Source organism: Miniopterus schreibersii (genome assembly GCF_964146895.1).
Source record: "Miniopterus schreibersii genome assembly, chromosome: 7".
Taxonomy (NCBI): domain Eukaryota; kingdom Metazoa; phylum Chordata; class Mammalia; order Chiroptera; family Miniopteridae; genus Miniopterus; species Miniopterus schreibersii.
In genome coordinates this window covers 28,644,080-28,660,500 of record NC_138108.1, presented here as the reverse complement: position 1 = coordinate 28,660,500, position 16,421 = coordinate 28,644,080, and the positions used below count along the sequence as shown (strand labels likewise).

The following is a 16,421-nucleotide window of genomic DNA, read 5'->3' as shown; positions in this document are numbered from 1 at the left end:
AAAGCTGTGTTATTCATCAAATAAGTCTGAGAAAAGCTATGTAATATAAAGATGTATTCATAATTATTTTGGATGTGATAATAACATTGTACTATTGTTTAAAAAAGGGTTGATCTTTTAAAGATGCAAGTTCAAGTATATGTGAATGAAATGACACAGCTTCTGGCATTCATTTCCACACATTTTGCAAGTGGGGGGAAAGGATAAGGGTGGGACTAAGGGTAGGTCAGCCAGTGGGTTGATGTTACTGAGTTTGAGTGATGAGCACATGTGGATTCATTATACTATCCAGACTACATTTGTGTGCATTTTGTGCTGATTATAAATTCCCATAACAAAAAATGAATAAATAAATAATAAAAGATGTATATCTCTTAAAAAATTTTATAGTGCACATAGGAGCTGGGAGAAGTACTGGGTAAAAAATTCATTTATTTATCTGTGCTCCTCCCCAAAGAATTGACTATGAACTGTTCTTTTCAAGGAACCCCTGTTAATATCTCTCCTGGACACTTTGGGAACAGCTATACAATAGTAGAACTAATGTTTTTCCATGTATCATTGCTTATGATAATTCTAGGTTTCCATCACATGAAAAGTTTTATTTACATGTTCAAAAACATTAAGATAAAAATAAAAAAAATTAAAAAAGAATCCTTTTAATATTTCCAAATTCTAAGAGGTCTGAAGTATCTATAAGTATCTGATTGACCAATTTTTTCAATTTCATCAAGATTTACTTTGTATATAAATAACATCAGAGATATTGTTAGAGGAAATGCAATTTCAAAAAGAATTGTGGTAGCACATATTTTGAAAGATAAGGGGACATCTGTAATAGTGTCAACAATAAAAATAAAGTGAAAAAAATTATAAAAATCTACTTTGCCTTTGTATAGTTTTCAAAGCAAATTAGAAAACACTTTCTTTCATCAGTTCTTCACAGTATCCTTATAAGGTATAATAAAGCTTTTACAAATCATAAAAAAAGAAGCAATTATTTTTGATTGAATATTAGCCATAAATCTAGTTACAAATGCTTAATAGCTAAATGGAAAACTGTTTTTAAAAACCCCAGGTATTGCAATCAACTTTAATGATTGCATTTTTATATATTTTTATCCTGAGTCTTGTATAAAATTCCAGGGTCGGTGAAGTTCCCATTTGCATACCTATAAATTATTTTATACCCTAGGAAAATTATTAGGTAGAATTATTCCTCAAAATAATCTATAATTGCTAAATAAAATTTACATTTTTACATAAAATGCTTTGTAATTTTGAATGTGTCGGAAGGTACATTTTAGTTTCTAAGTAAATTAAAGAAATTCATTAATTTTTAAAATAAATTACACACTTCTTTTTAAATTCCCATCTAAACAGAGACAGCCTGTATTACTATTTATAGCTGTCCTTTATTTCCAGCTTTCTTAGACACTAGCAAACATTTTTATTGTTGACTTTTATGAAAATTCAAACCCGAACATTTGCATTCATTACAATATACTGCCAAAAACTGCATTAATTTCCACTGATGCCCATTAATTTGATAAATGTTTTGTCATTTGTACCATTTGCACTGTCAAAACAAGTTAATTATATCTTAGTGACATTTTTGACAATTGCTTTAACTCTGGCAAAAAATAAATGTGTCTTATTTACTTCAAAAAATTCACTCTTGCCTATTGAAAGAATGAACAAAGCAAGAGAAGAGTTAGCACATGTCAGAAATATCGCACGGTTCAACTCAGGATCAATGGTAAACAGCGAAATCTCAGGACTATTTTATAAGAGTGCTCATATTGTGTAGTAGAAAATATTATGTACCTGCATAATCTGTTCTTGCATAATGTCCATCTTCAGATTTAGTAGTTGTAGTTGTGTTATCTGTGGTAAAAATTCACAATAAAGGTTGATTAACTATTTCTTAATATCTAATGTCAAATTTAAATTATCCCCCAACAGTATTTTCATTGCAATTAAGGTATTTTCACAATCATACTTCTAAGCAACCTTTATACAAAGACAGATTTACAATGTCAATTTCAGTTTGAGAGTGGATAATAGAATGATACAAATTTTCTAAAGTTTTGAACAAGGAGAAGGTTATAATTATAACTAAGATAAATTGGGTAAAAAATAACAAGTAAAAAATCAACAAAATGCTTTGGAACGAGTAGCAAAATAGAACATTTTGGTACATCTTGCTTTAAAAAATGTACTTGAAACATTTCTATTGAATCAATACATTTAATTTCAAGGTTGTCTAATAAATCCTTAGATTCTTTGCTAAAATGACTTTGACTTTCTTTTTTTCCTCTGCAAAGAGAATGTCTGTTATCTTCCAAATATTAGCTTTTGTGTTCATGGCATTGTGAAGATACAGTCCCATTATATAGAAAAAGATAGGGACCGTTGTCCTCAAACTTTTATAATCAACACGAATGCTACAGTAGACACGAGTATCCATTATAAATCAGAACTGCCTTTCGGAAATGAAACAGCTGCCTAATAAGAAGTTATCTTCACTTTTCATTTCTACACAAAGACTAAAAACATTCTTTGAAATGATTTTGAGCATGAACATTACCTTGACATCGACCCAACGACATGACTTCAATTTTCTCCTGTTTCTGACACGACGCTTCTTTGATCTGACACGCATTATCATAAGATTTCCCATCAGAAGCACAGAGGGGGTTGAAGTTGGTTTGAGAACAGTCAATGTTGCACACACACCTAAAGAAAGACAGAAATAAAGACATGTCACATCAATAGTGTCGTTACCACATTATTAATAAAACAAAGTGGAGGAATTGCTAGGTTGGCAAATAGCAAGTTGGCAAAACTGAATTGTTTCCTTCCAGGGAGGTTCCTTCACTTTTCTACCTGATATGAAAAGACAGGGAACTAAAAAATAATTCAAACAACTGAGCAATGGATAAAAACTAAAAAGGGAAAACTCAGAAAATAATCATCAGTTAATCTTTGCCACTATAACTATAAGGTACGCACATAAGCTTCCATGCTGACGCCCGCAGAATCTGAATAGGCTGAAGTAGCCATGAAACTCTGCTTGGCAATCTCCTTAAGTGCAATCTTACTATGTTAGTTCTTTCTCGGGATATTTGAATGGTGAAAGCCTGAGGAAAATGATGCAGATGATATTTAACCAAAAGTAAACAAGGAGACTATTTGGAATGTAATCAGAAGTTAAATTTCCTCAGCATACACGAAGATGCACAGAAAATGTGCTAAACCAGAATCTTCAGTGATCCTTAACATTTCGGGGGGCACCAAAGCCTTTGAGAATCAAGTGAAAGGTATGGATCTCTCCTCAGAAATACACATACTCATACAAACAACTCTGCATAGTATTTTAGGGGTTTCATGAGCCCCTTGAGGCCTATTCCACACCCCTTCCCCAGACATCCCGCTCTTTTTCTACTTCGGTTTTAAACAATAAGTTGATTATCACTCGTGATTTTAGTATGTTTCTTAATATAGATAAAAGTGTGGTGAATTAATGGGAATTGGGTCACCTGAATTAGAAGAATTAGATATTTTAAAGAAAAATTTTAATGATCTTTCCATGTTCTTATAACTCTCTGTATTTTACAATGTATTTTGTTACTCAGAATAGCATGTTGTTTTTTGTCTGCAAATGTTTACTCTCTTAGAATGTGGACTCATACTTAAAATTTTTATTAATAGTTATATTTCTAAATAGATGACATGCTTCTCAAAGTGGTGAACCACACGTTTTACTTCTGTATATCTTCCTTAGAGCTGGCATATACTATAATTAAAACAATAACAAGTAACCTACTACTTGCTGGGTTCTTAACATGCCTGGCTTTATTTAATTAACACAACAGTCATTTTACAGACCAATGGTATCATTTAAGCTCATAGACCTAATAAATGGTGGAATGAGGACCCTCTACGGATATGCTAAAGTAAAACACAGCCCTTTCCTCTTGCCATGGAGTGTGTATTAGAATTTTCTGAAAAACGTTAAAATATACTGATTAATAGGCAAGCTTCGGGGGGGTGGAACCTAGAATTCTGTATTCTCAGGCAGCAAGCCTGACATCAGTCTCACTTCCTGGGAATCGCTGCTAGATCTGTTTGTTGATTGAGTGAGAGAGGGTTTGTCTACACAACAGTGCTTCTCAGAGTGTAGTCCTTTAGACGATCTGTATCAGAATTATTTAGATCTCTGCTAAATAGGCCAGCAGAAAATGTGCGAATGCACTTCTTTTTTGTTTTGTTTTGTTTTGTTAAAGAGAATTGCTTTAGGAACCCTTGGTTATTTTTGCTTTCACCTGTTTAGGAACAGATAGCTAGGACAGACGGAAACCATCTCTACATGCTCAAGTCATTGAGGAGTGGTGTTCCCACTTTAGCTGTGATGTTGCCACGTGACAACAGCTATTGGGATCACAACATTGCTACCTTGGCTGATTCTTGGCACCTGAAAAATCTGAGATCAGGAGCTGCCTACATGTTCTAAGAGCTTTTGGCCTTTTTCACAGTGGGTCTGGAGAAGTGACTTTGTACATCAGGCTTGTTTTCCTTAACCATTGGCAGAAAATAAAGACTGACATTTGTATTTTTTAAAAAGTGGTTCCATTTATCTTCAAATCAGTTTAGGTTTTGACTGTTGTGTAAGACTCTATGGACTATCTCCATGAAAGACACAGAAATAATTATCTGTTAGCAGCAGAAGAACAGAGAGAAAGGTATGTTCTCTCTTCTATCAGTAGATTATGTAGGATATCAAGGGCTTTGCAGGTATCTGAAAATTAAGCCCCCCAAAATTCAGAGATGTGCACCATACATAATATTGACAAAAAAATGACTAGCGGTTCAGAAACCTATTTGATTTTATAACAAAATGGTGAACTAAGAATAAAGATGGAAAGAGAAAATTTGGCTCAAATGAATTGGCTAGATACAATGTTTTGGTGAAAATTTCACTTAAGCCATAGCACCAAATTATCATAATTGTTAAGGATATCTTATAAAAAATCTCTTTTCCAACTGGCTATATTTTCCTTTTTTAGTTTGATCTGATTTTATTTTCACATATTTTCTGAGGCTGACATATTTTTCCCTTTCATTTCCTAGCATTGCTCATTCAGGGCCTCCTTTCATGTTTGTTTTCCCTTTGGAAATTCCTGACTCTTGCTGCTTCAAATCAAGTCTTTTGGGAATGGCGAAGAAAAATGTATAGACATTTGGCATCTTTCTTCTCATCTCAAAAAGAGTAACTTGATTCTTTGAGGTGAAAGTAAGGTACAGTTTTACTGGGTATAAGCATAAAAGCATGAGTTATATTTGCCTTTTTCTTTGCTCTATACTATTGTTATGTCTCCATCTTTCTCCTACCTCTATGGCCTTTCATATATCAAATAAATTCAAGAGTATAATAAAATACTTTTGCTTATGAATTTCATCAACCATTGGAAACTGGAAGTCTATGGAGAATATTTTTCTTTCTTCAAGTAAGTGGAAGAAGATTCAATGATTTGCTGAAATGGCTTGAAAACTAGGTAATTTGGGCAAAGATAGATGCTGTTACTGGCTTACTAAGGACCTACCATTTCTAATGTTCATGTAAGACCAAGGGACTCTGATTATATGATCACTATTTACTATTAATTTTTATATCTAAGTTTATTAAGCTTACTTAGTTATAAAACCATGCAAGATTCCAGGGTCATGTTCTGAAACTCTCAGTTCACCTTGACCTCTATTGGTAGTGGCTAAATTATTTTTTGTTCCCTGCTCCACTTAATATCTTGATATACTAAACTTCCAATAACTACACGGTCAGTAGAAGAACACATGAAATAAATGAATATAGTAACATTATTTTATATTCCTAAAGAAAGAATAAAATTAATATAAATTGTCATCATTATACTGCCATGAAAACAGAAATAGGGTAGCTAAATAATTTTCTTGGCAAATATTAAGTGCCCTCGTTGAGTTCAAATGAATATTCAACTGAATTTGGGGATAATGATAATATTAACTTTCTTAATGGCAGTGCCTGTCCCAGTGATATATGCTTTATACGTTATTATTCCTTTTACCCTTCTATCTCTTTGAGGTAGCTACTATTACTACCTCCATCTTACAGATAAGAAAACTGAGGCTTGGAGAAGTCACACAAATTGTACAGGAAGAACCCAGTTTCAAATATAGTCAGTCTGATGCCAGAGCCTGCACTGTTCTACATACTCTTCAGAACAACAAAAAACAAGACAAACCCAAATTCCTACTATTAACTAATTAGAGGACTATTTGGATGAATAGGATTTGAAAAACACACACACACAAAGTTATGTCTACTCTTGGAAAATGTGTCATGATTTTTATGATTTTAAAACACATTGACTTTTAGTTTCTCTTTCCAAACAAGTGATCCAGGCTTTTTCATATCATAGTGATGTATCAGTGAATACTCATTTTAAGATATTCTGAGCTAATATCTGGTGTCAGAATAAACAACTAATCTGACAACTTAAGGCATCAATTGTTCAGGATATTTTATTCTTAACAAAACTTTATATAAAGTTGGCTGCATGTAAAAAATACAAATTTAGACAGATCATGCATACACAAAAACACACACCCAAACCGACTCTACTGAAATTACAAAATTGGAAAGTTTTAGCATTAAACTTTCCAAGTCTCTGCTTCAGAACTTTTAAAGAGTCTAGATTTTTTAGAAATCCATATTCAAGGGACAGAGGGGTTATGTGTGTTTATATGAGTAAAGGAATTGTGTGTGTGTGTGTGTGTGTGTGTGTGTGGAAAGTGAGCTCTTACTGGCATTTACTGCATTGTTAATGTGCCTATTTACTAGTTTATAGCTTTACTTTTCTGCAACCTTCTCAAAGGCAGTATGTCTTTTCACCATTGATTTCTTGGTACCTAGTACAACATGTCATAGCAAGCTTTCAATGGATGCTTGTTGAATTAATTACTGAGTTCAGAATGACAGGATGGGCTGGTGGGAGTTAAAGAAAACAGTCATTGTTCTAGACATTAACACACAAGAGAGAGAACCAGTCCTATGTTCATATAAACTCTCACCTAACTTTGTGCTACTTGGCACATGGACTCCCTACGGAAGGAGAAGAAGGCCCTTGAAGAACTAAAGTTCACCTTCCTCCTTTTATTTGTGTCTACACAAAGGAAACAGCACTAGCCCTTAGTGGCTTCAATGACATTGAGCTCCAATTGTGAAAAGATGTTTGCCAGGCTATCATTTATAGTTTGTGGCATTTGGGTGCAGTTTTGGGAAACCAATATAATTTAAACATGGCAGTGACTTTTATTGCTACTTCAAACCACTAAAAAAATATAAGGCTCTAATAAAAATGTGATAGAATTATCATATAGTGTGATGGTGAGATTGCAGGTCACCCTGGATTAATTTACATAATTTTCATAATTATGTAAATTAATCCAGGGTTTGTGGGTTTTTTTCTTACTACAGAAATGAAAGGCAGACATTTTTAAAACAGAAACCATCCCTCCTTCACTGCCTTTGGCAAATAATTGCATTATTATTCATTCTGAGAGGAGTAACTAGTTAATTACAGCATGTCACAAGTATTTATGTGAGCCAAGGATTTGTTAGGCTGAGGACTGCATGGATGCCTTTAGGGATTTTTTTTTTTTTTTTGCATTTTCTTTTCTTCTGTTTTAAACCTATCTCAGTCTTGGCACTGCGATTACATAGATTTTTTTTCTTCTAGGCTACAAAGAAAAAGAATAAGTCTTACTTGAAAATAATCATTTTAGGGGTCTCTATGTGGAACTACAACCATCTAAAATCCTTCAAAGAAAATTAACATTTAAGAAAATCTTAGCTCTCTGAATTGTAAGAAAGAAAAGGAACATCCAATCATTTTAAAAGACTGCTTGATGGAGTGAAAAATCTAAATTATAGGAAGTAAAAGGTGGTGTCTAAGACAACTCATATACATTTATAATTATCTCATAAATATTTGGGGGGGGGGACTTGACTTAATTGAGTTCCCTGCCTGTCTTAAAATAGCTCTGTCAAGGATGTTCTGCACTGTGTTCAGTAAACCTTTGCCGAGTAGTTAGGAATGCCCCATCCCCTGCCCGAGCGGGAGGACACTAACGCTGCCAAGTAGCAAATCACTTATTCGTGTGTCTGGTTTGTGGCTGCCCTCTAATTTCACTAGAGTTTGTTTCATCCATTAAACATGCCTGTCACTTATTCCTCTCTCAAGGTCCTTGACTGGGTGTCCATTCTGAATTTTGACCATAGAACATTTCTAACCAGCTTTAAAGTACCCAGTTGCAGTTGCTCTGCAGTGAGCCCGGCTTTCTGCTTTGTTTCAGACTTTGACTGCTTTGTTTCCCTTGAGCCTGTCTCTGGAGTATTAGTCAGACACGTTCCGGCCTGGCCAGCAAATGAGGTCGGAGCGCCTGTCTATGCTCACCATCAGGACGTAATGGGGGAGCCGCATTACGTGAATAATAGTAAAAACAGTGTGTACCTTTCATTCAAGACTCTTGTGATAATTTAAGTCCATTTACTCATTAACTCACACCACTCCTTTTGGTGGAACTTGATTATGAGTATGTTATCTGTGAAAAGACGATGATTCATGATTAACTGTGAGTTATGAAGGAAAAATGAGGTAAAAATCCATTGAAAACTTAAGTCCCCAATACAAAGTGTATAAAAGCAATGACTGAGAGGTATGTCTGGTAAGTTTACCGTATTGTTACTCAGGTGACATACATATATCCTTTTAGTTCAGAAACCCAGGAAGAACAATGCCCTTCTCTAGACACATTACCAAGACTGCAGTGAGGTTTTTCAAGGGGGGCCAGGCTTATCTTGTACCTGGAAAAAGCCTAGTTGCCATTAATATCTACCTCTTTATAAGGAGGAAAAGCATAGAAGTTGGCCTATTAGATGGAATGTTCTTGGGAATATTGGGGAAAAGCCTGTGACAACAAATAGCTACTCAATGGGTATGTACATGAAGAAAAACTGAGTTGAGAAAACTTTCCCTTGGGTGTTGCCATAACTTTCAAAAACAGGATCACAAATCAAACAGGGGGAACAATTCCTGGGAAAGATACTGATGGTCACATATTGAAAGAATGTCTAATATAACAACAAAGGCAGATGGGGCATGTGACTAGAGCTTAGAGCTTGGAATTTGGTATCAGATCTGTGTTTAATTGAGGCTTGATCATATACTAGCTGTTTGACCTTGGACTAGTTACTTAAAATCCCCAAGCCTGTGAAAATGAATATACTAATTCAAGATTGTAGGGATGGAATGAAATAATGCACATAAATTGCTTAACAAAGTTTCTGAGAAGTTGTAATTACCCAATAAATAGTGATCATTAATAACTTTTGGCTTAATTGTTTCCAATCCTGGATGCAGGTCTGCACCTTTGGAATATCTCAACCTTGGGCTCCAACCCCGGGATTCTCACCAAGGAGCTCAAGGTGACAGCAGTTGTCAAAAATGCTTCAGGTGACTGGTGTGCAGCTGTGGTGAGTTTTTCAATAATTTCTTACCCTCTAAGTCTAAGATTTTCCACATTTATTGTGTGTAAGATTTACCACGAGAGATTCTGATGCAATGGGTCTGGAGGTAGGACTCAGGAATCAGCATTTTAAGCAAATTCCTTAGCTCTTTCTGGGGCAGATAGAGTGCATAGTCTACTGAGAAATCTCAGCTATCCTGACTCCAACCACACCCTTTTTCTCTCTTCCCTTCTTTCTATTATAAGGAGTTTAATATTCTTGTTTAATGTACATGCTTCAGTGACATGCATTACAATGCTTTCCTCCACATGCTACAGGTGATATTAGGTCTGTGTGGTGACAGGGGCAGGTGATTAAATGCACTGACTCAAAAACATCAGTGGTAGAGCAGTTGGCAGAACTGATTCACCAAATAAAACCAAGATAGAGTGGTGAGAAAGGAGATGAAGCTATGGAGGGCTCCCCTGTGCCAGGCACTTAGCTCCTCTGCAAGACTCTCAGGTTTATACTCACAAGACAGGGAGGAAAAGGTGGAAACTGAACTATCTCAAAAGATGGGTGGGATTTAACAAAATCATGGTGAAGTAAATGACATGGGGAAATGTGTGGAGGCAGACAGTGCACTGGGTGCTGGGGGACCGCAAATAGATCAGTCTGATTGGAATCAGCTCTTCCCATCAAAAGTGTGGCAGAATACAACACTCTAGACAGATTGTAAAGGGCCTCAATTCCAATCCAAGGAGTGGCCTTTATCTTCTAGGCAATGGGGAGCCCTGAAAGCTTTTTGAGCGTGGGGTGATGAGAAGGTCAACATGATGAAAGGGGTATTTTAGGAAGATTAAGCTCGCAGTGGAGTGTGGGCAGAGGGACTAGTCACCAGGCTATTGCCATCAGGAGGGGGACTAACAAGGAAAGCCCAGGAGTGAGGCATTCATGCTAAGAAAAGGAAGGATCAATAGGGCTTAGTGACTTGATACTTAAGGCATATATTTCAGCCAACTGCTAAGGCAAATATGTCACATCATGTGCTTCCTGCTCTACCTTTTCCTGCTCTTTTCCTGCTCTGCGTTGTGTTCCAAATCGAAAGATGATGAGAGGAGCAGGCAGGCTCAGTGAGGCAGCTGGACTGGGACTCAGGAAAGCATGTTTTCCTGTCCTGGCTGAAATGATTTTCTTTCTCTGCTACTGAGACAGGGCAAACAGGGCTCTAGCCTGAGATCACCTAAGCAGCCTTAATAGCAGATGAAAGAGAACTATGCTTGTATTAATGCATACGCTGCCTGATGCCAGGGTTGATTTAAGAGGACTGTGGCAGTGGGTACTTTTAATGTCCACTGCCTTAGAGAGCAAACAAGGCTCCCTCCTAAGCAGCCCCTCTTCAGTATCCGTGATACAGCTGAAGCAGGATTTGACTCATGATCCATTTTCATGTATCACGGCTGCATTTTTTTTTAGGATTTTTTTCCTCCTTTTTTGAAGCAGCTGCATTTACATCTTAAAATAATCAAAGTAAACAATTCTTCTTCCTCATACACATTTTTAAAGTATCTTGAAGCAAAAATCCCTCATTAGCATCATGTGTATGCTCTTGCTCATTAAGCTGGAAAACATTTTCAATAACCAAGGCTGACTCTGCGATTACTAAGAGTGGTTGCTCTGACTAGCTGGGTCTTAATACACAACGAAGTCAGAAAGCATGAAAACCCCAGAATTAATAGTTGGAAGGAAAAGCAATACAGTGCAACTAGGGTGGAAATCACATTTGAGTAACATGATAGACTCAATTCTCACTCACTTCTCCTGTCATCAGCACGTGGAGTGTTTTTGTACCTTCCTTTGGGCCCAGCTGTGGGATTGCCGCACCCACTTCAGCCAGAGGGACGCCTTCCTGTTCATATTTTACAAACTGGCCCTCTGGTATGCCTTCATTTGACAAAGGGCTTTGAGGAGTAAATATGTATGAACATCACTACAGTCTAGATTTTCTACAAAGCTGAAACTTAACATCACACCCTTGGATTTTATCCACAAGATATAAGGAACAGTAGATGAAAAATAGCTCTGCATTGAGGAAAAATTGCTAGTTTGAGGATATTGTTCATTACATTGTACAGGTGGTTTTGATTTGCTTGTTTAATTTTTATGCATTTTTCTATAAGGATATTCATGATAATTCTTTTCAGAGAAAAAAGACAGTCTCACTTGAGAATCTGGCATATCTCCTATTATTAAATAATGTCAGCTTAAGAGGTAATATGTTTTCTTTTATGCCTTGGCTCTCAGGGAGCTTGGAGATAAGCAGTAAGTGAGTATGGGGGGCAGGGGAGGAAGGAATGTGAATGAATGATGGGTGGTACATGGGAACAACAAAATGTCTGTCCAACAAGTTTTAATCAATTTTATTGCTCTTACGGTATAAAGGTAGGAAAACAAGATGACATGTGTGTACTTATAGCATTTCCTTATGGAATTAATTCTCAGTGTTTTTGTGACATGCTTTTTCCAGACTGATAACAAAAGTTTATGCTGTTATAGTTGGGCATGAAAATAAAGCACTGATTCATTTATTCTGGCATGAACTAATTCTATTCATAATTAAAGGTTGTACCAAATGATCTCCCTTTATGATTACATCATCCTTTCTTTTCTACTAATTTAAATTTGCATTTAAAATAATATTTAATACATATTTTATCATGCTATCATAAATAGCATTATTGGAGTAATGAAAAAATTATAATAAAAATATTCATATGGATTCTGCATCCTTAACCTTGTTAAAAAAAATGGGGAATATGATTAAGGAAGGAGGACACCTTAACCTTATCTGTAATGTTGTTTCTTAAGAAAAGATCAAAAGCAAATACGGTAAAATGTTTGCATGTGTTAAAACTAGGTGGTGGATGCACAAGTGTTATATCACCTTTGATGGTTTCAAAATATAATTAAAAATAAAAATATCAGATTTGACAATTTGTTTAAAATAATTATATTACCAAGCTTGGTAAATATATTTTGCATTGATTTAGATCTGGATCATTTATTACTAAATTGTTTAAACCAAATTTGAAAAAAAAGTAATATGTATATGGAAAAATTCCAGTGGAATAAAATGTTTCTTCATAAATAACTATTTAAGATTGAGCTGCCTGCCAGGCGTGGCTCAGCGGTTGAGTGTCGACCTAGGATCCAGGAGATTGTGGTTTGATTCCCAGTCAGGGCACAGGCCCGGGTTGCGGGCTCGATCCCCAGTTGGGGGCGTGCAGGAGGCAGCCGATCAATGACTCTCTCATCATTGATGTTTCTATCTCTCTCTCCCTCTCCCTTCTTCTCTCTGAAATCAATAAAGATATATTTTTTTTAAAAAAAGATTGAGTTTATGTCTGTACAAAAATGACTTTCAAGCAGAGTATATTATATGAAGGGAATTTTCTCCATCTCTCTCCTCCTCCCCCTACTTGTTCACCCACTGAAATGTTACACTCGCAAACACATGGTGGCATTTTGGTTTACTGGTCCAAGCAGCGCCGACTTCCTGCAGCATTGCCGGTGAGTTCTGATTGCTCTGAAACAGGGCTATGTGGCAATGTTGTCGGCCAGAAATAGTCGTGAGCTATTCCAAAACCCTTGGGAGGAAGGCCTTTACGTCAAAATGTTTGAACATTTTGCCTTGAAATAAGAATGCTTCCAAGCATTCTCAAAAATATTAAGCTTTAAAAGGGAGTTGTGAGCTCCCTATAAAGTCCTCTGGCTAATGGTGTTTGGAGGGCTGCAACTATTATTGGCAGAAGCATGCCCTATCCCCCCTTTTTTATTTCTAAGGACATACATTTTCATTTATTATGAAATCACATTTAATATAGTCTAATCCTATAAGCACCAAATATATATTAGTTGCCAGGTATTTGGGCTAAACATGAGAGACACCAAGATGGCCCATGTGATCCCAGCTGGCAGAAGAGATCACAGTGAAATGAGAAAAACAAGTATCCATAAAACAGTGTCATCAGAGCTGGGCTCCGTTGGCATGGACAATGTGTTTTGAGAGCAGTGAGGAGGAGTAACTGCCTCCACCTGCAGAGTCTAGCAGGGATTCACAGGCTTCTCCCTTGTGTGTTCATTTTAAAAGTTCACTCAAAACTTGTCTTGTGTTTCACGTTAGAAATGACATCATATATGTCCTGTTTAGGATGCAGAGCCATAGAGGGTCCTGGAAGTCAGGCCCAGCCATTGAAAGAACCCTGGTATCCTTTCATTTGACAAAGGGTTTTCAGGAGTAAATATGTATGAACATCACTGCAGTCTGATGAGCCAGGGTTCAAGGCTCTGGGGTCTGGTGTGGGCACTCTGCCTCTCTAGCAGCTGGATCTTTGGAAGGACATGCTGGCCCAATAAGATGTCTAGGGTGGTCAGCTCTAAAATTCTACTTTTTTTCCTTATACTAATACTACTAGTTATTTCTATTTATCCAGCTCATTCTTGTCTTCCTGCCATCCTCAGTCTTTGTTGTTTCTTCCCTTCCTCTGTACTAAATGAGTTTGGCAATGTCCCCTGCCCTCCCTGACTCCTAGTCACAGTGCTTTGCACATAGTAGACATTCTACATATAATGGTTGAATGAATGAATGGATGAGTGAGAATTGTGTTTAATTTTTCAACATTCCCTTAATGTCTTTCCAATCAGTGAATTACTCATTGATGTCCAACTATCCAGTATTCTAATCATGCTCTTGGCCATCTGGGAATGCTTCCTTCCTGGGGCTGAGGCTCTTTCTACTTCTACTAGGCTGCTTGCTATTTCATCATCGGTAGCCATACTCACTTGTTTTCCATCCTGTCCTGTGTCACCAATCTCCAGAACGGACCTGTAGATCTTGTAATTAGGGTCTCAGCTCATTATCTGTCCCTAGTAAATGCTTGCTGAATGAATGAATGATAGGCCTAAGTTACAATCCTAAATTTTCAAGTTACTTGATGCATCTGTAAAATGTAGAAAATAACTCCTAGCTCATAATAACACTTACCTCAAAAGGTTATTTGAGGGCATAAATGAAAAAAAAAATGGAAACAACTTTGAGTAATATTTGTTGGGCTGGTTCTGTTATTTCCCTTGTTCATGGAATTTATTCATCTTGTATTAAATTGGTCTAGTCCATTCCAGGTTGGACATAACTACATTACCTTTCCACCTTCACCTAACTGATCAACTGCAAATAAGCTTTGACCCAATGCAAACAAAAGAACTATTTGTAATGCATATTTATCTAAAATCTATAAATTGAGTTTTTTTCTTTCGTGGTTGGAAGTACAAAAAGATTATTGTCTCTCTCAATATTTTTGAATAAGAAAGAAACTGTGAACAGATAACATCTCCAGTGTATTCTGTTTTAAAGATGAGATATTTGGCATTGTTCTATAAATTTTACTATGTTTTATTCTATGTAACTTTCAAAATATAAAAGCCACTTACTTATCTGATTTTCCAGAAACATTACAATTTCTTGCAAAACCTGAGAATGTCATTGTACTGAATAATGCTAAAAATAAGTTTGTTTCTCTCCAACATTTTTCCTAGCCCTTGCTATTTTTGTCCCTCACTTCTTCCTTACCTTTCTTTCTTTACTGACTTCTATCTGTCCAAATATTTAAGTCAATATACAACCTAAGTACGTACAAAAAAAAAAAAAAAATCCCCAGTTGTTCGTGGTCCTTGCCACCTAGCACAGAAGCTTACCATTTAGAACACGGAAAGGGCCAATGTTCTTGATAATAATGTAGAAAAACACTTTTTAATATGTTGTCTATGAAGATGATATAAATGTATTTATACTCAGAAACAATATAAATGAAATGAGAGATAGATCTACTTGCACGTTCGAACATAGTAGAAACAAACTCAATTTATAGATTTTAGATAAATGCCCATAGCAACACGCATAAAGTCACTTTGGAGTCTTTTTGCTCTCATTTAATTTTTCATGCTAGAGTTATTTGTTAATGGTGCTATTCTTTTTATTTTAATTAAATGTCTGCATTTCTTTTCTTAAGCATGGCTGTGCAAAATGGTCCTTCTCTTAGCTTCATCTCAGAAGGCTTTGTAAGCTGCATAGTTAAATGTGGGCTTTTCTTTTAGTCATAGCAGGTGACCATTACAGGAGCACAGTATGGTTTTTAAAAGAGTATTTTGAATTTTAAGGGAAAAATTATTTTAATGAAACCAATAACTTATTGGTTATAACAAACACTAGGGTTATCATAAGTTATAAACTGAAACTTGGCAATATTTTCATTATTTTAACTTTGTTGTGACTATATATTATAGACAGTGCATATTAGGAACTTTATTTATCCTTACCAATGCTAATTACCAATTTCATAAATTGCCAGTTTTCTGTCTTAAGCAAATTAAATTATAATTTCTTTGAATTCAAAACAATATTTCTTATCATATAGTTTCTTTTATTTTTTTCAAAATAAGTACCTTTAAGTGACACACTATAAATGGACATACAAACATAAATAATGTTTAAATAAATCAGCCTATAGTTGATTACAATTTAAAATCATTGTGTGAAAACTGTTGTTTGTGCCCCTGAATAGCATGTACTCAGTCCCTTCCTCATTCATAACTGATCTACCAAGATTTGACAGTTGTCAGGCAGGCAGACTTGGGGCTTGCTGAGATCATTATCAGACACACATCAAGGCACCGATGGGACCAATGCCAAAAACCATGCAGGACGCTTTCATTCCTCATCCAGATGTTGTATCAGGCAGGGGGCCCCTTGAACATCGGCTGGAGTGTAAGCTCATATTATCCCTTACACAATGCTAGTCCTCAATACATGACTGGT

The 16,421-nt window shown here is 35.9% G+C and overlaps 1 protein-coding gene across 1 annotated transcript in view; it reads right to left on the bottom strand.

The window, feature by feature from the left end:
* Positions 1–16,421, bottom strand: part of TMEFF2 (transmembrane protein with EGF like and two follistatin like domains 2) — a 217,300-nt gene that overhangs the window by 49,552 nt on the left and 151,327 nt on the right. The window contains exons 6-7 of the mRNA XM_081141829.1: positions 2,591–2,739; positions 1,828–1,887 (exon numbers count right to left, since the gene is read on the bottom strand). Coding sequence (XP_080997955.1) covers positions 1,828–1,887; positions 2,591–2,739 — 209 coding nt within the window. The remainder of the gene's footprint in view (positions 1–1,827; positions 1,888–2,590; positions 2,740–16,421) is intronic.